This window comes from Microcebus murinus, chromosome 19 (genome assembly GCF_040939455.1).
Source record: "Microcebus murinus isolate Inina chromosome 19, M.murinus_Inina_mat1.0, whole genome shotgun sequence".
NCBI lineage: Eukaryota > Metazoa > Chordata > Mammalia > Primates > Cheirogaleidae > Microcebus > Microcebus murinus.
Window position 1 is genome coordinate 47,163,714 of NC_134122.1, and position 19,079 is coordinate 47,182,792.

Genomic DNA, 19,079 nt, shown 5'->3' on the forward strand with positions numbered 1-19,079 from the left:
TCAGGTATTATAATCCCCATTTTATAGATGAGGAAGCAAGATCAGAGTGCTTAGGCGATTTGCCCAAGTGGCAGAGTCAGGCACGTTTCCTGACCCTAATGTGCCGTGGCAGGGCCTGTTGGCTGTTTAATAGGAGCCTCCATATCACTTCTGCACTCTTGCAAACACACAGTCATATCTACACTTATGAATTGGGGCGTGCTAATAGAGCGTTTGAAAGGAAATCAGATGTGTGGAACATGTCCAGGCATAAAAATAAATACTCCGATAAATATGGACCTTGGAAAAAATCATCACGAGTCTAACTTAAATTAATCATAAAAGCATAAATATTAAGCCAAAGAACTTGCTTCACCAGGTGTCCTCTCGGTACATAAACTGACATCTTAGAAATATTTAGTCCAAATGACTGTTTTCGCTAGAAGATTTTTCATCAGAATTATTTCCAAAGTTGCATTAGCTAGACTAGTGCTTTAAAAGCATCCTTCTTTATGCTCCATTACAAAAGCACGGCATTCAAAACAAATAAAATAAATACATCTTCTGAATGTTGAATAAGTAGTAAGTAAACCTTAGATCACAAAGATTTGCAGAACAGACTCCAGCCCCACTCCTTCCTCTTTCTCTCAGAGAAGAATAAGTCCAGAGACAGGGGTGTCTGTCCCTTTCTGGGTGAAGGTATCTTACTAAATGTTCAAAAAGAACTCTGTCTCTTTTTTTACTTCATGCCATTTTTCTACAAAATCTAATAACAAAAGGTATTAGGCTTGAGAGTGCTAATGCAAATAAACATCAGCCCAATGTGAATTTTTCTTTTTGAGGTAAAACTGTGTTATTTCAGCGGTGACAGCTACGCAAAAGCAGTACTGATACAAGTCCTTTTCCAAGCATCCTGCATTTTCGTTGTCAAATCAAATTAAAAACCCATGAAAGGCAGCAACCAAGGGAGGCAGCATGATGCATCAATTTTTAAAAAACAAACTTTCTCCTTTTCAAATGGAATTTTATTCCGGTTTTGGCATTCAAAAATGTTTTTTTTTTTTTTTTTTTTTTGTTCACAACAAGAGCCATCGCTCCATATTAGGTAACATCTCTCCCTCTTGCAACTTGAAATGAATACCAAGAGCTAAGTTCACAAGTCTGATTCCCTTTAAAGACACGTTTGATGGCGAAGCTTTGTTGACTTTTGTTTGATATCCTCCGTGGACTGCATGACTGAGCTAAGCTGAAGTTCCTGGTCACCGGCTCTGCTCGGGGAACACGCTGCTGCTTTGACGCCTGTTAGCAGAGAGGTCGTTCTGTGAGTCTGTTTTGTCATCTAGTGGCCGGCCGTGGTATTTTCATCCACCGGACCGAGATAGCTTTGGGGAAAGTCACTTTAACTGTTGAATGCTGTGATGAATTATGATAGAAAACAGAGAGCCCTGGAAAACAATGCACACTGTACTCCGAATAGGGGTGAAACACTAAGTAGTGGTTCTTAGAAAACAGTATGGCTGTAACGGCAAAGATATTTTGGGGGTTTTTTTCTCTGGTCATGAGTAAAAATGTGATAATGGTAGAAGTAGAATTAATTTAGACTTCTAGAAAGATTTACACATATTTAATGAGATCAGGAGGTTTAAAAATTGAGAGCCCTCCTTTGTTTTTCTTGAAGATGTACCAGGATGGCTTAGAGGAAATAAAATACGTCCGTCCCCTTGGAATTCACTATAACCAAAGTGCCTCACATATCTATTGGCCTTTTCTGTTTCTCTGAGCAATTTCTCGTGTATTTTTTCATTGGATCTTTACATAATTTTTTAATTTTGAAAAGTTACCTATATATTTTACAGGTTTGTAACCGCAGAATTTTTTTTTTTTTTTTTGCCATAACCAAGGGGAAGGTGGTAAATTTTCCAGAACTAACCTTCAATTTCTCCAAACCTCAGGACTCTCAAATTCTTTGTTTTTGGTCCACATATTTTTTTTATTTCACCCTCTTCTTTTAAATTTAATAAAAGATGACAAAATATTTGCTGCAGTGGCTTTCGAACACTGTTAAGCACAAAATACATTGTATGTCCATCACAACCATATGCATGAAAATAAATGTGTGTGTGTGTCAGGCAAAATTCTAATGAAACAATATTTATTGTCATTATGTGGTGTGTATTCTGATGTGTCCTATTCAGTGTAATTTATCTTCTTTTTTTTTTTTAATTCTTGTGTTGGCCCACTAATTGGCTGCCTTGCATTTTGAACTTAGAGGATCTATTGTGTATGTGCTCCTAAACGTAATGAAGTGGAAATGGTCAAAAAAAAAAATATACTACACTTAGAGATGAAATTGAGAACCCACCGATATGTACACACAGATGTAACTAACCCACGTGGAAGGATAGGGCCGTCCTCCCAGAATCCCTGAGTGCTCTCAAAGATGCTCAAGTTACCCACTGGTAGGAGCATGCTCAGTTTCCCACTTCTTGCCTGAGGTCTGGTGCCTGAAACCCTACGACAGTAATGCCCAGCAACCCATTGCCCAAATGCCCAGCAACCCATTGCGAAGGCGGGGAGCTCCAGCCACCTGCTGGATCCCAGAGCTCCTGCCTGATCATACCCTTTGCCCTCGTTCTGGCTAAATACCTACAACTCCTGCCTGGGATCATTTATGAAATGCCAAGGTCAGTAGGCTGGCTGGGGTCTCTGTTCCCACCACCTGCTTCTTCCTAAGCATGAAAAGGAAAGGCTCACGGAGAGATATTGAGTTCAATGAGCGCAGAATATGAACTCCCTTGACTCAAAAATATAAGTCCCCAGAACACAAGCTGATGAGTCAGAATGAGGGAGGAGCGTGGAGCATAGAAATGAAACTGTCATCTCAGGCAAAGCGCCCTAAGTTGAAGGCTCTTTGCCCAAGTTTACCATTGTTTCATTTGGGTCTCACCCAGAACCCCTGATTCTTAGGAAGTTTGTATGACTCATGAAATAATAAGTGAACCTGAAGTAAGACATGAGGTGGTTTTTGTTTCTAATAAACATTTCTGGATATTCTTTTTCTGAAGCCCACGTGGCTTGCCCATCAGTTTCTCCTATGCCATCCTGTGTACCAGTGAGTCCCTACATTGCTAGACCCTCCAGAGCGTGGTCCTCTGAATGAAGGGAGGCTGGTGCAGTGGCGCAGGGGCCAGGGAGGAGGCTATAAGAAATGTCTTAGGTACAGTCATCCAAAAAAAATGGGTGCATGGGAGGGATCTTGTTTCCTGGCCACATGGGGACACTCTCTTCCTAGATAAAGCTGGGCACAGCCTTGACATGAGTAGGGCGAGGAGACCAGGAGTGAGCCTCACCTGGGCTGGGGGACAAGACACAGTGTCCCCTGCAGAGACACAGCAGGTGGTGAACATCCCCTCTGGGGAATGAGAGGGAAGTAGGGCCGCCCCCGCAGCAGGGAGGAGAGAAAACCCATGACCTAGAGGGGAACTGGGCTTTACTGTCTGTGAGGTGACCCATTAGGCATTTATGTATAAAGTGTGCATAATATTTTCAGTCCATCATATGCAGGTGAGCAAGATCAGGAATTTTATTTTTGTATTACTTAACTTAAAGCTGCATTTTGACTCCCCATGCTGCATACCAAGTCACCATGAACTTAGCAGCTTACCTCTAAGATGCCTGTTCAGGGTCCCACAAAGCTGAAATCAAGGTGTCAGCCCAGCTGAGTTCTCATCTGACGGTGGGACGCAGTAAGAATCCGTTTCTACGTGCATTCAGGCGGTTGGAGCTTTGGCCACAGTGCACCAGTGAACTCTGAGCAGTTGTCACCTCTGGGGGGACCACACAGAGAGGGCGTGAGGCCCAGATCTCCTTTGAGTCTTGCAACACCAACATTATCAGACTCATTTTTTTCTCCCACCCTCTCCCCATTTAAAAGCAACACCAGCATGAAGGGCAGTATTCCAAGCCCTTTTTGGAATCTAACCCCCTTTAACTCTCTTCTCCACTTCCCTCTGCCTTTGGTAACTTTTGGATTTTTTTTTCCATTTGGAACATTAGAGATGAAGCCAAAGTCCTCTTTATCCATCATCCTCAATACTAATCATCTTCTTCCCCCAAAATGTCAACTGCTAATATATGATTTGCCTGTATCTTTCGATCCTTTTATAATTTTAATTATATAAGTATAAAAGATCTAAAGACACATACTATCTTTTGTATATGAGAGACACTATTGTTGTGTGTATTTTATTGTTACTTGAATGATACCGTGTTATATGCGTCATCCCACAATGTGCTTTTCTAACTCAACAATATATTTTAGAATTTATATACATATATATATATATGTGTGTGTGTATATATATATATATATATATATATATATATCAAGTTGATTGCTTTTATCTGCTGCATAGTATTCCCTTTTATGTGTGGCCATATTTCTTGTCCATTTCAAATTAGAGGTCTTTTACATTTCCCTGGGGCTTTTGTTTTTTGTTTTGAGGCAGAGTCTTGCTCTGTTGCCTGGGCTAGAGTGCCATGGCGTCAGCCTTGCTCATAGCAACCTCAAACTCCTGGGCTCAAGCAATCCTTCTGCCTCAGCCTCCAGAGTACCTGGGTCTACAGGCATGAGCCACCGTGCCCAACTAATTTTTTTCCTATTTTTAGTTGCCCAGCTATTTTTTTTTTTCTATTTTTAGTAGAGACGGGTCTCGCTCTCGCTCAGGCTGGTCTCCAACTCATGAGCTCAAGTGATCCTCCTTCCTTGGCCTCCCAGAGTGCTAGGATTACAGGCATGAGCCACCACGCCCAGCCTCATTTCCCTCATTTTTGTCATAACAACAAATGTTTCAAGTAAACATCATTGCGCATTTCTCTTTGTGTATTTATATATGCGGTACTTTCTAGAGGGTAGATACCTAGCAGTTACGTTGCTAAATCAGTGTTTTTGATACTGTTAAATGTAGTATTTGCATCAACTTATTTCATCTGGGTGGGACAAGGGGAGATCTTTCTTATTAGTCGGGACCAAATGTTTGCGGTTCAAAAGACCTTACCTTTAAAGCCCTTCTCTCTACCAGATTATTTAAAGTCTACTTCAAAACCAAAAATTGAGCACACACAGGTTTCTTTCTCCCTGCATTTCTGCAGTAACAACACGACCCTGAGGATATGAGAAGCCGGCATTGGGAGAAATGAGAGGATGTCCTTTAATACTTCAGAATATTAGCCTACCATACCATAATGTTCTTATCCTTTCCATAACCCACAGTGTAGGTGGTAGAATTCTAGTTTTATAGATTAAAAAATACGTGATCTCAGGGTAGTCGGGCAATTTGCTAAGTGTACATACACACCTTCTAGGCCAACTCAGAACCCAAACCCAAATCAGCCAGGCTCCAGAGACCATGGCTCTCCAACTATGCTTTGCTGACTTCTAATGAAAAATGATTAATGATGATGCGAACATCATATTTATTATTAGAAGAGGTATGGATGTATCTCATTCCATCATAGCATCAGATGAGTGCCTGCAATTTCCTAGACATTTCTGTCTTCATGGCTGCAAGTCATACTGGGTTTTAGTAATGTGCTTTGCTCGTATTGATAATTTCAGCTTCTCATTCAAAAGGTTTTCTTGGCCGGGCGCTGTGGCTCACGCCTGTAATCCTAGCTCTTGGGAGGCCGAGGCGGGCGGATTGCTCAAGGTCAGGAGTTCAAAACCAGCCTGAGCAAGAGCGAGACCCCGTCTCTACTATAAATAGGAAGAAATTAATTGGCCAACTGATATATATATAAAAAATTAGCCGGGCATGGTGGTGCATGCCTGTAGTCCCAGCTACTCGGGAGGCTGAGGCAGAAGGATCACTGGAGCCCAGGAGTTTGAGGTTGCTGTGAGCCAGGCTGACGCCATGGCACTCACTCTAGCCTGGACAACAAAGCGAGACTCTGTCTCAAAAAAAAAAAAAAAAAAAAAAAAAAAGGTTTTCTTTTCCTCAAAGATATGTTCATCTACCACTTATTCACTTATTTCTTGTTGCTTTCACATATGCAGTTATTAGAAGGAAACTCAAGGGTGGTCATCAGGAATGCCATGGTTATTATTAACTATTAACTTATTAACTATTTTCCTTTGGATGTTGTGCCACACAGGTAAGCAAGTTGCTACAGGTCATTCCCTTTAATGGTCCCTTTATAGCTTTAAATTTTTTTCTCAGCCCTTAACTATATCCATTATATGACAGAAAAAGAAGGGAACATTTTTAAAATAAGCAAAAACACATCTCCAAGAATTTCAAAAAGGTATTAGATATTGAATTAGTGTTGAATTATAAGAAGAATGATGGCCGTTGGTAGATATGCCAGAAAATACAGGTCAAAGATCCCCTGCCTGACAGTTTGTGATATAAAGGTTTTCTAATGATTAGGCAAGAAGCATCCAGACATGTATTTAATGAACATGACATAGAGTGCTAGACTCACCTATGTGTATCTTTCCTCAATTCTGGTTTCTTTTGTTTTCTATATTCCAACAAAGCACAATTGGACTAGAAAACTATTCATTGTGTGGTGCTCTACAGACTCACAGGATGAAATGGACTAAAAAAAAATATTGACTTTAGGCTAATCTCAATTCTTGCTTATATCCTTAGATAATATAGGTCAACTGAGCAAATTGAGTTGCTATTGAATTCATACAAACGTAATGTGATTATTCACAGGGAGCAATTTGGTATTGACTAAATAACTTTGTGCTTTTTAAAGGATTTTATTCACGTCCCATCTCTCATCTAGGGGTGATTCGTGGAGGGCAGAGGCTGTGCCTTGTTGAATTCTACAGCACCAATCATCTTAATCCAAAGCTGGCAGTGGCTTCAGTGAGCGTGTGTCAATGTCAACAAAGACAAAATATGTTAATCAAGAACCTTTTAGTTGCATATGACAGACACTGTCTCAGGGAGTCCAGGCAATGAAGGAAATTTGTTGGCTCACATAACCAGTAAGGTCAAGGAGGTGGTGTTGACTTTGAGAGTGGCTAAATCCAGGTTTCAAAGAACATTATCATCATGTTGTCTCTGTTTCCCGTATTCCTTCCCATCTCTTTCCTTCCCTGTGTCTTTCCTCTATGTTTGCTTACTTCTCCCTTACAAAGCTCTGTGACCAGCACCTAGTAATCCCAAAGATAAGAGAATTACTCTCTCTCTTTCCGGCACCCATATCAATTCTCCAGTTGGCCTTCCTGCTTGGGTCTTCTTCAAGTCCATTACTGTGGCAGAGAACTCAAGACCATGTAATCAATGCCTGTCCTGAAATGCATATAAGCAATTTCTAAAAGGACAGATTTTAGAAGGGAAGACAGATAACAGACACCCACTGCATGACCTTAGCAAGCAAAAAAGAAAAAGAGAGAGAGAGAGAACAGATATGAAGCATGGGATTATTGGGCATTATATTTATTTATAATAAAATCAGCATGGCGTAAGACCTGAAAATGAGGCCACAGAACATGATCGTTTCCCGTGGGGCATGAAAGCAGAGACGTAGAAAATGTTTGAATGGATAGGAGTTTTAAAAGGGGCTGTAGAAGTTTCTGTGAGATTCAGAGGGTTTGGGTCGCAAAGGGAGGGTTGCACAAAAGCCTGCAACACCACCCAAGCAGTGGACGAGGAAAACTCAGCTGCTACGTCCAGGAATCTTGGGAGGGAACGAGACATTGGTAAGAGAAAGGCTGGTCAAAGAGTATGTAAGAAATTAGGAGGATCTGGGGCTGGGAAACAAGAAATGTGTGATTAAGGGTAATCTAACAAGAATTAAAGTGCCATTGATCAGCATGTGGGGTGCAGGGCATTCAGGAGGCAGCCGAGATGCCCGGTAGACCAGCAGTGATAGTAGATATTAACCTCAGAGACGGGGCATCGTCCTGAGCTGCCTGTCCTCATCCATCCTAGTCTCAGGTGCAATGGGAATAACACAGCAAACGCCCAGGATCTGAGCGCACAGAGAGCAAGCAGACAGATCTTCTATACATGCGCCGTGGAAGAAACCGCATACGTAATGGAGTGCTCCAAACAGCGTGTGAGACTTCACAAACAGACATCCCTCAGTGAGCGGGGACCAGAGATGAGGATGCTTTGACATCACTTAATTAAATTCAAAGAAGTAAAAAGAATTAAAGGAGAAAAAAGCCCACCAGTTCGCTAAAATCAGAAATTAGTGTAGTGTGGGAGATTTCATCTATGGGAAAATAGTGATAGATTATACAGAATTATTTAAACTATTCTCTGTAACCGAGTATCATATTAGAATATTTAGACTATTAGCAATTTTGTATTATTTCAGGGAGTATTAAAGTGAATAGGCACGTGTATGTATATATGTGCATGTGAGCGTGTTTCTCTCTAACTGTGTAGGTATTATGTATGCACATACTATACACACACGTGCAGAGTCAGACAGCTTCTGAGATCACGGATTTTAGCATTTTTATTTTTTACAGATACTGCCAAGTTTCCTTTCAAATGATTGACCAATTTCCATTGCAACCCCAAAACCATGGGTATTAACTAACCTCACACTATTGTCAACACTGGATGTTTTAGAACATTTGCATTTTTGCCAGTCTTTTTCGTGGCAACGGACATCTCATTCATTTTTAAATGCACATCAATTCCACTTTAAAGAGGTATGTAATGATTCTGAGCCAGTTAGGAGGAGCTAGTTGTTCCGGACACTGGAAGGAGCTGGTGGAGAGGCAGGATAACATCACAGCTACACATGGTGGCTGTGGGCTCCGAATGTCTGCCTGTGACTCTCTCCATCCCTCAACCCCTCTTCATTAGCTCAAATACTTGAACAAATTACTTAATTCTCTGTGTCACCCTTTCCTGTAAAATGTGATTATTTGTAAGGATTACATGAGATCGTATATATGATACAATGTGTACCGCATAGTAAATGTCCAATAAATATTTTCTTTTGACATTTATTATTGCACTAAGTTTAGCTCTGAGCATCCTCACAGCCAAAAGCAAAGTGAGTTCATTGTTCGGTAAAAAGAATAATAAGATAGGAATGGTAGATACTCACATAGCACTTACCATGTGCCAGGCCCTGTTCTAAGGTACTTTATGTATCTTAAAATATGTCGATGAGAAACAAATCTTCTTTGATCACTTTTGATTGAATTCTGGGAGGAATTTATCAACAATTTATTCCATTTTTTCAGAAAATTGTCATGCCCATTTTTCAATAAGGAAACTGGGATTCAGAGAATAAACAATATCCAATACCCAATATCCAATAAAAAATATCCATGAAGACCCCACCTCCAGGAAGTGGTCAAACTGAGATTGGAACCAAGCCCTATTGTCTCTACATTCTTTTCCGCTACACCAGAAAGCCTTTCCAGAAGTTTCTGTTGAATCTGATTGCACTCATTTGAGAGACACTTTACCCTAGGCATGCAATACTGCAAGGCTTGACTTTAGGACTCTTGTGATATACATGCATATAAATATATTTATTTGTAAGAGTTTACAGTTGAAGACTTTTTTTTTTTAGATCCAGGGTCTCACTCTGTTAGCCAGGCTGCAGTGCAGTGGCACAATCATAGCTCACTGCAGCCTTGAACTGCTGGGCTTAAACGATCCTCCTGCCTCAGCCTCCCAAGTAGCTGAGACTACAGGCATGAGCCACCACGCCTGGCCGAGTTGAAGACTTTTTTTAACCAAGAGCATAAACACAACAGAAGTGTACCCAACAGATTTTTGCTTTGATGATCATACTTTGAATTCATAAAATGACACTCACTGAGGAATGATTTACTGGGTCTAGTCCACAACCATTGGTGATGTGGGAATTCCTGAGCCAGTGGTGTCCCTGTACAGCCCTGGAGGTCCTGAGAGGATGGGACAGGTCACAGCCAAGGCTGGCGACACCACCATGGGGATCTTATTGGTGACACCTTGATTGTAATGAGTCTTAGTTGTTTATATACTTTGGTAGCAAGTGTACGAAAACACTAATTGCAAAGTTGCAATAATTTACAAGTGTTATGTGCTAAAATACTTTTTCATTATTGGAGTTAAAACATCTAAATACTAGCCGGGCGCGGTGGCTCACGCCTGTAATCCTAGCTCTCTGGGAGGCCGAGGCAGGCGGATTGCTCGAGGTCAGGAGTTCGAAACCAGCCTGAGCAAGAGCGAGACCCCGTCTCTACTATAAATAGAAAGAAACTAATTGGCCAACTAATATATATAGAAAAAATTAGCCGGGCATGGTGGCGCATGCCTGTAGTCCCAGCTACTTGGGAGGCTGAGACAGAAGGATCGCTTGAGCCCAGGAGTTTGAGGTTGCTGTGAGCTAGGCTGACGCCACGGCACTCACTCTAGCCTGGGCAACAAAGTGAGACTCTGTCTCAAAAAAAAAAAAACATCTAAATACTAGAAATAATTCAAAACGGGTTTGGTCCATTCAAAACATTCTGGTAAAAGCTCTTGCTCGTGCGGTCAAGCAGAAGATCGCTGCCTTGTAGGTGGTCATGTTACCGATTGTTAGAAGGAATGACATATTTCCCAATCCATGTTTTAAATATAATGTGAATTAATTTATACTTATTTTCTCCCCTTGTCTGGGTTGGCATTGCTCATTCCAGGGAGGCTTAAATGGCTTGTATCACCTTAAAATTATTTACACCTGAAGCCTCAGATAGGTAAAATGCCCAGATGAATAAATGCAAATAAATCAAGTTAATTTATCAAGTGGCAGTTTGATAAAGCTGTGTTGAATAAGTGTCATATAAGCATCTACTAGTTTTCCCCTTTACAAAAGAAGAGAAGTAAGGGCGATTTTGTTTGATAACAGCACTACATGGAATATATTTAGAAATGTAGAGAAAAGCACAACGTTCAGTGCATGCCACTAATTATACTGTCTCCAACAAGTCAATCTGTGCCTGCCCTAGTGTCCTCCCTTTTAAAATAAGAGAATGAATGTAAAAATGTTTGGCTTCTTTGAGATTCAGCGTTCTATAATAGGTCTTCCGTGTCTTTTAATATATGCAGCACCAAGAACAAACAAACGAAGGCAGAATTTTGCTAACTCCATCTTTTCTCTCTTTTTTTCTCCAGACTATGTCAGAGAGTCACAATGACCTTGCACAATAACAGTACAACCTCGCCTTTGTTTCCAAACATCAGCTCTTCCTGGCTGCACGGCCCCTCCGATGCAGGGCTGCCACCAGGGACAGCCACTCATTTTGGCAGCTACAACGCTTCTCTAGCAGCTGGGAATTTCTCCTCCCCAAATGGCACCGCCGATGACCCTCTGGGAGGTCACACCATCTGGCAGGTGGTCTTCATCGCGTTCTTAACGGGCATCCTGGCCCTGGTGACCATCATTGGCAACATCCTAGTGATAGTATCATTTAAGGTCAACAAGCAGCTGAAGACAGTCAACAACTACTTCCTGCTAAGCCTGGCTTGTGCCGATCTGATTATAGGTGTCATTTCGATGAATCTGTTTACTACCTACATCATCATGAATCGATGGGCTTTGGGGAACTTGGCCTGTGACCTCTGGCTTTCCATTGACTATGTGGCCAGCAATGCCTCCGTCATGAACCTCCTGGTCATTAGCTTTGACAGGTACTTTTCCATCACGAGGCCACTCACCTACCGAGCCAAACGAACAACAAAGAGAGCCGGTGTGATGATCGGTCTGGCTTGGGTCATCTCCTTTGTCCTGTGGGCTCCTGCCATCCTGTTCTGGCAGTACTTCGTAGGGAAGAGGACTGTGCCCCCCGGGGAGTGCTTCATTCAGTTCCTCAGCGAGCCCACCATTACCTTTGGCACGGCCATCGCTGCTTTTTATATGCCTGTCACCATTATGACTATTTTGTACTGGAGGATCTATAAGGAAACCGAAAAACGTACCAAAGAGCTTGCCGGCCTGCAAGCCTCTGGGACAGAAGCAGAGGCGGAAAACTTTGTCCACCCCACGGGCAGTTCTCGAAGCTGCAGCAGTTACGAACTGCAACAGCAGAGCGTGAAACGCTCCGCCAGGAGGAAGTACGGCCGCTGCCACTTCTGGTTCACAACCAAGAGCTGGAAGCCCAGCGCCGAGCAGATGGACCAAGACCACAGCAGCAGCGACAGCTGGAACAACAACGACGCTGCCGCCTCCCTGGAAAACTCCGCCTCCTCCGACGAGGAGGACATTGGCTCGGAGACCAGAGCCATCTACTCCATCGTGCTCAAGCTTCCAGGGCACAGCACCATCCTCAACTCCACCAAACTGCCCTCCTCAGACAACCTGCAGGTGCCCGAGGAAGAGCTGGGCATGGTGGACTTGGAGAGGAAAGCCAGCAAGCTGCAGGCCCAGAAGAGCGTGGACGATGGAGGCAGTTTCCCAAAAAGCTTCTCCAAGCTTCCCATCCAGCTAGAGTCAGCCGTGGACACAGCCAAGACCTCTGACATCAACTCCTCAGTGGGCAAGACCGCGGCCACTCTACCTCTGTCCTTCAAGGAAGCCACGCTGGCCAAGAGGTTTGCTCTGAAGACCAGAAGTCAGATCACCAAGCGCAAAAGGATGTCCCTCATCAAGGAGAAGAAGGCGGCCCAGACCCTCAGCGCCATCTTGCTTGCCTTCATCGTCACCTGGACCCCCTACAACATCATGGTTCTGGTGAACACTTTTTGTGACAGCTGCATCCCCAAAACCTATTGGAATCTGGGCTACTGGCTGTGCTACATCAACAGCACCGTGAACCCCGTGTGCTATGCCCTGTGCAACAAAACATTCAGAACCACTTTCAAGATGCTGCTGCTTTGCCAGTGTGACAAAAAAAAGAGGCGCAAGCAACAGTACCAGCAAAGACAGTCGGTCATTTTCCACAAGCGCGTGCCTGAGCAGGCCTTGTAGGGTGAAGGTTTATCCATAGCAGTGACAAAAACGCACACATCAACCCACAAACCTTAGGAGGAGGAGGAGGAGGAGGAGGAAGGTGAGGGTGGGGGTGATTCCTGGTGATGATAAAAATGTTTTCTATCACCCAGATTTGAAAGAAGCTGCCTGTTTACTGATCCATTGAATAAACCCATTTTAATATAAAAAGTCAAATACCAATTCAGCAAAAAAAAAAAAGCATACTACTGAATATAAAGAAATATATTCTGAAATAGACTTTAAGTGTTTTTTTTTTTTTCTTAAAGAAGAAAAAAAATATTGCTTCACAGCAATTATACACCCAAATTGATTAGCCTGGGTCTTTTAATTCCCATTAGCTTTGGAACCTCAGATGAGCGTAGCTGGCCCAGTTGCCACGTTGTTCCCAAGGATTCCAGCGTTGTTGATCCAGACCCCACGTGCAACGCAGCAGCTAGTGAATCTGCGGTTCTGAAATTATTTCATACCTTGCAAAGCTGAAATCTTCTTGTCCCAATAGAGCTTCCTGTCTTCTCTTTGGTGTGTTTGTTAAACTCTATTTGTGGACTTGATTCTTGATTCTTGCAAAGTATTGTTTTGTGCAGTTCAAGTTTCGTACAAATAAAAATACATAAGTATATATATATATGTGTGAGTTCCGCACGCACGCACACACTGTATATAATATAACGGGAAACACTGAACTGGCCAATTACTCCTGCAATAGACACTTTCAGTACTTTGGTCACTGAAGTTCTCTAGGATCCTAACACAACCTAAAAGTGAAATACGCCCAGTTTAATGGTTTTGAAACTGGAGCTGTTTTCCACAAACCACCCTTGAAGAATATTGAGTAGAGAGCAGCCAGGCCTTCCCGGCAGGTCTGGCTTGGCCAGACTTCGAGTGTCAGCAGTCTCCTTTGTTGGCATCTCTCTCAACAGAGCTAAATCAGGGCCCCTCTGAGCTCAAAAGAATGAGCCACACCCACATGTTTGAATTTAATCATCCAGATCTGAATGTGTCAAAGCAAAATTTCTGCCATCTAAACTGCTTGAAACTCAATAGTAGTGTCACCTTTGAATGTCTCATGCAGCAATATATAATATATATATATATATATATATATATATATATATATATATATGGCAGAGCAAAAAGAAATGTGACAAAGAATGAAGGAGAACAGTGAATTGAATTCTTGCTACCTGGCACCTTCTAAAAGAAAATAGGGCTTGCACCTTTGTTACTTAGCTATATGGCCAGTGCTTTCTGGCGATGACTGTATAACCTTTCCCCAGGACTAGGTAAAGGTTTAGGAAGTTAAGTTACATGTCCTCTAAAGAGAGAATGACACTTTCGAAAGGAAATGCTTCAAATTGGTTTCCTTACACTTTGCAAAAAAATAGTTTTGCATTATCTTTTGAATTGACCAAAACGTTCAATGTTTTATTTGGGGGAGGGGCTGGGGTGCTGCTGTCATCGTTGTCTTTCTTGTTGCTGCTGTAGTTGTTGGGGTTCCCTCTTTTCCTTTTGCTGGGGCCGTGTGGGGAGCGGGAGGGGAGGGAGGTGGGAGGGCCGCGAAGAAATCTTCCCTTTGTACAGGGCATCCGTGTCGTGCACCCAGAGCTGGGTTAGAAGCTGCTTTTGTGTTCAGTGTGGGCTGGTGTTTACAAACGACTTTGACAACAGTGGAAGTGTACTCAGTTGTGTCTGTGTATCTGAACTATTTAATTTCGTGTTATGTTTATATGAAGAAATATTTATGGATACTTCACCAAGTGTTTATTTAATGTTGATAAATATTACTCTTCAGTCTTCAGCCGTGGTGTCCTTTGAAAGTGGTTCTTTAAAGTCCACTCGAGCAATGAATAGAATATATTGAGCTTTCATGTGGCTTAAGAAGAAAAATGTCGTCCTGTTGGCATCAGCAAGTATCTAACTCTAGGTAATAAAAAGGCAACTGTCACTTCAACCTAAGTGTTTAAAACCACTCTTTAGTCGCACCTGATGGGAACTGAACAAAGCCACCCTCCACCATTGTGTTTGAAATCATATTCCAAGGGGAAAAAAAATCAAATCAGCAAAATTGTGAGAATCATTTTTTTTGGCCCACATTCAACCAAAGAACAAGGAAAAACAGAGACTATTTTCTGACATGTATAGCAAACCACAGAATGTTGTATTATCCACCTGTGAAACGTCTAGTGAGCAACTGCACCTATATTTTATTACTCAAGTTGGCCTGGCACTAATAAATGTGTGAATGCTTATTCAAGTGTCCCAATACTTCAGTAATTCCCATCTTTTTTGGAAACTCTCATCCTGTCTCCCTTCCAAAAGGGCTGTTTCCTATATATATTAAAAAAATAAAAATAAAAAACTAGAGAGAATTAAATGTGAGAAAAGGAGCAACCCTGAACTTTGGCAGAACTTCAAGGGTTGATTACAATTCTACTTAAACGTCATTATGTCCTGATCCTTGTCCTTCTGTGATGCCAACATTGGCAGAAAAGAGACAAATCCAAGAGTCTAGATCCCCTTTTTTGCTACTGGTTTTATTATAGAATTGTTTTTAAGCCTCTTATAGATGAAACCTGCTTTTAAATACTATCTGCTGAATGTTTATGGAAAGGTATGTCCAACTCTTGGGTTGTTTTCAGAGAAGGAGAACAAGCAAAATAGATTCTTTAGAATATGAAGAATTTTGAAGTATAATTGAAGATGTCGTGAGTGTTTATCACTGGACATCAGTGACACATGCATTTCTCAAAGGGCTTGTCATTAGAGGAGATATCCAGCATTTACATAAGATGTCTTTATCCCCAAAACTGGGAATCAAATTATCTCATAGCATATGAACAAGGTTTGCAGAGATTTTGGCATTATCCACTTTAATTGAAAGAATAAGAATTGATCAAGAATTGCTCAAGCCTAAAATAAACCACATGTGGAGAGCACCTCTCTCTCTCTCTCTCTCTCTCTCTCTCTCTCTCTCTCTCTCTCTCTCTCTCTCTCTCTCTCTCTCTCTCTCTCTCTGTCACAGGCACACACATCTCTGTTCTCCAGGCCTTGCCAGTTAGAAGAAGTGAGCTGTCTGGTCATCTACTCCCCTCAACTTTGCTCTCCATTGCCCATCACCTCCCTGTGGCCTCTCTGGTCCTTTCTGATCTCCTTTTCCTAATCACTCTCTGCCTCTTAAACCCAGCCTCCACTCTCTACATAGGTTCCATTTTTAATATAGGATATATAATAATTCTAGACTCCGACAGAAAAAAAAATCATACACATCAGCTGCTGCAGTGGCTAAAGATCTGGAAGGCGTGTCGGCGTTCTCTGTCACACTTCCTGTGGCGCACACGGGCAGGTCCCCTAGCTCTGCGCGGGGCGGGAGCCCCTCTGTGCGGGAGGCAGAGAAGCGGGAGGCAGAGCTCTGCTGTGAGGTCGGCAGCTTCGCCTCTGCCTCAAGGAGGGACACAGTGGAGAAGCCTGAGGCAGACTGTAGTGGGGCCCAGGGGTCACCGAGGGTGTCCTGTACCCTCTGAGTAGGGACGATTCAAAGGTGGGGACATGCCACTGAGAAACGGACAGTGTGCCGCTGGGAGCTTCAGAGAACAAGTGCAGGAAGCACAGTATGATCACAGAAGCATTGAATTTGGTACTGGTATGAGGAACACTGAGTTCTTGGCCAGACGCTGTCACCGTCTATGTCCTCAGGCATACCTGTCCCTTCGCTGTTCTCTCCTCATGCTCAAACTAAGCAACAGCACCAAAGTATCTCTAATTTGCTTTCAAACAGGTCAAAACTGGGATAGCAGGATAGCAAGCAGGTCAAAACTGAGGTCACTAGCTACCATGATAAATGTAAAATGGTATGCCTGGTGAATGCCTGAAAGTTTCCAATTTTATATGCCCATGAAGTTATTTATTTACTAGATTTCAACACAACAAAAATCTAAGGAGCTCTTGAAATGCGTTGGCCAATCCGGAGTCGTATTGTTTCCAATACCACTCCAACCTGGCACCATCAGCTGAGGTCTGGCAACCTTACAAATAGAGTTTCTGGGTAGCCAAGTGTTTGTTTTGATTTTTCAATAGTATTTCTCATAAAAGGACTGAAACTATATAGAATATAACACTCAACAGTTATCTTTTCTTCAGTCTAAACAACCCTACTTCTACCACCCCCTCTGAAAGAACATTTTTCTGCAATGCAATGTGCAACAAACTTGTTTAAAACAGTATTAATTCCAGCATTAATAGGTGCAAGGACAGTTCTACTACTTCCTTTCTACAGACTTAAGTCACGCTCTCTCTTCTTTTGTTTCCATGGCTCTAAATATTCAGCCTCCACCAGGATTAATGCTGTGTGAATAAGTATTACAGACCTAAGAGATGGGCTTCAAGGGTAGTAACCCAGTGCTCTTCGGAAGTGGAGAATTCCATTTCCTTTTTCTGGCTTTAGGGTTAGGTTACTGTCTGAGAGAAGAAGCTCATGTTAAGATAGTGAGAATGAATAAAGAAGACCAAGTCCACAAAATGACGATACTCAGCATAAGTGTGTATTAATAACTGCACAATGTTTTGTTTTAATAATGAGCAAGTATTAGTATATTGTTAGACACACATTGCACCCACAGCTCCACGCACAGAGACAGACAGTGCACTTGGATGTGTGGAAGGAGACATCGAATGCTTTGCTCTAACACTAGGCCTGCGGTTGTTCTAGCAGAACCACAAAGACTCAGCGCAGAGTTCTGACACCACTGCTCTGGCCTGGGCTAAGACCGCCCCAAATAATCACCCAGAGATCCAAGGATGTTCACGTCTCAGTTGCATAAGACAGTCTGCAAAAAAAGTAAATGGAGAAGAGGTCCACACTCTCAACTGCAAGGAAGTGTTAGTAAATCTTTCCTCACCCAAATTAAAATCCAGTAACCCTATCTTAAACTAAAAAGATTATCTCCCGAGTATCACGGTATCTGGTAAACAGCAGGGATTCAATAAATTTCATCAAATATTTAATAAGCACTCCATTAGTTAAGATAACAAATATTATCAAAACTCAGTGCCCATCAGTGTCCAATGCTGCTGCAGTCAGAGTTATTTAGTTGGAAAAGGAAAAATGGTTCGTAAATAAGATGGCAATCTAATAAAATATCACTGAGCAATACAGGGTGAAATATTTTAAATAGATTTGAGATAATGAATAAATAATTTAAGAGTCCAGAAGAGAAAACATAAACTCTCTTATTTTATTCCAAGAACTCAGAAACTTTTTTGCTAGATTGGTCAACAAAGAGAGACTCTCCTTGTTGCTTGGCTTAGGAAGAGAAATATCAGGAGGGCCCGGAGAGTTCATAAACGTAAGTTTTCTGTTTGTGCAAGTGAAGATCTGCAGCTTGGTCTAAAACATCCTTGCATGTAGTTTTGCTTGGCATGGAAAGTTATTAGGAGAGAATTCTTTATCGTGTTCTGTAAACAATCAAACAAACGCTCCGTTTTCTAGTCATTTTCCTCCAGTACACGGGCATTCGCAACCTCCTATGTACAACACTTCAGACAAAATTCCTCTGGGATTCTGCTTAGAGCTATGTGAGGGCCACACTTTGAGCAAGGTCTTTCTGTCTTTTGCATATGGGGACTGTCACCAAGTCTGGTACAGACCGGAAGGGTCATTGCATTAAAGTGGGCTTCCACGTTGGCAAATCAGCACACTGATTTCTCTTGACAGGAAGCTTTTGGGGAAATGTCTAAGAATTGTTTAGAAATGCACTTGGGTAGGTAGAGAAACCGCTGTCCAAAAACAGATGGGTGTATATTTGCTTTGTAAGCAAGGGGCATGTATCATACTCGCATCTAAAACAGTGTCCACATCTTTGCCAAAGGCACTGAATTTTACCTTTTTTTTTTATTACCTCGTGGCCAGCACTTCCTCAGTAGGCATTTCAGGTGTGTCAAAACCCTTTTCATTCTTTTCTCCTGAAAAAAAGTCAATCGTCTGTACTATAAAATGATGCCTGCAACTTTGTGGTGAATTATTACCCCCAAGTTTAACAGTGAAATAAGTAAATAAAACTATTATTGAACAAAGAATGTCGTTTGCCTTTATTTTAATCCGAGGTCTATAATACAGCAGCAGCTTTTTATTGTATGAAAGGTTAGAATTCATTGAAGGG

General features: G+C 42.0%; 1 protein-coding gene across 2 annotated transcripts in view; it reads left to right on the forward strand.

Moving 5' to 3' along the window:
- Nucleotides 1-14,423, forward strand: part of CHRM3 (cholinergic receptor muscarinic 3) — a 435,162-nt gene extending 420,739 nt beyond the window's left edge. For both annotated transcript variants that reach the window (XM_012738300.2, XM_012738301.3), the window contains exon 4: nucleotides 11,109-14,423. In XM_012738300.2, the coding sequence (XP_012593754.1) occupies nucleotides 11,128-12,900 (1,773 nt within the window). In that variant the 5' untranslated portion in view covers nucleotides 11,109-11,127 and the 3' untranslated portion in view covers nucleotides 12,901-14,423. The remainder of the gene's footprint in view (nucleotides 1-11,108) is intronic.
- The last annotated feature ends 4,656 nt before the right edge of the window (nucleotides 14,424-19,079 follow it).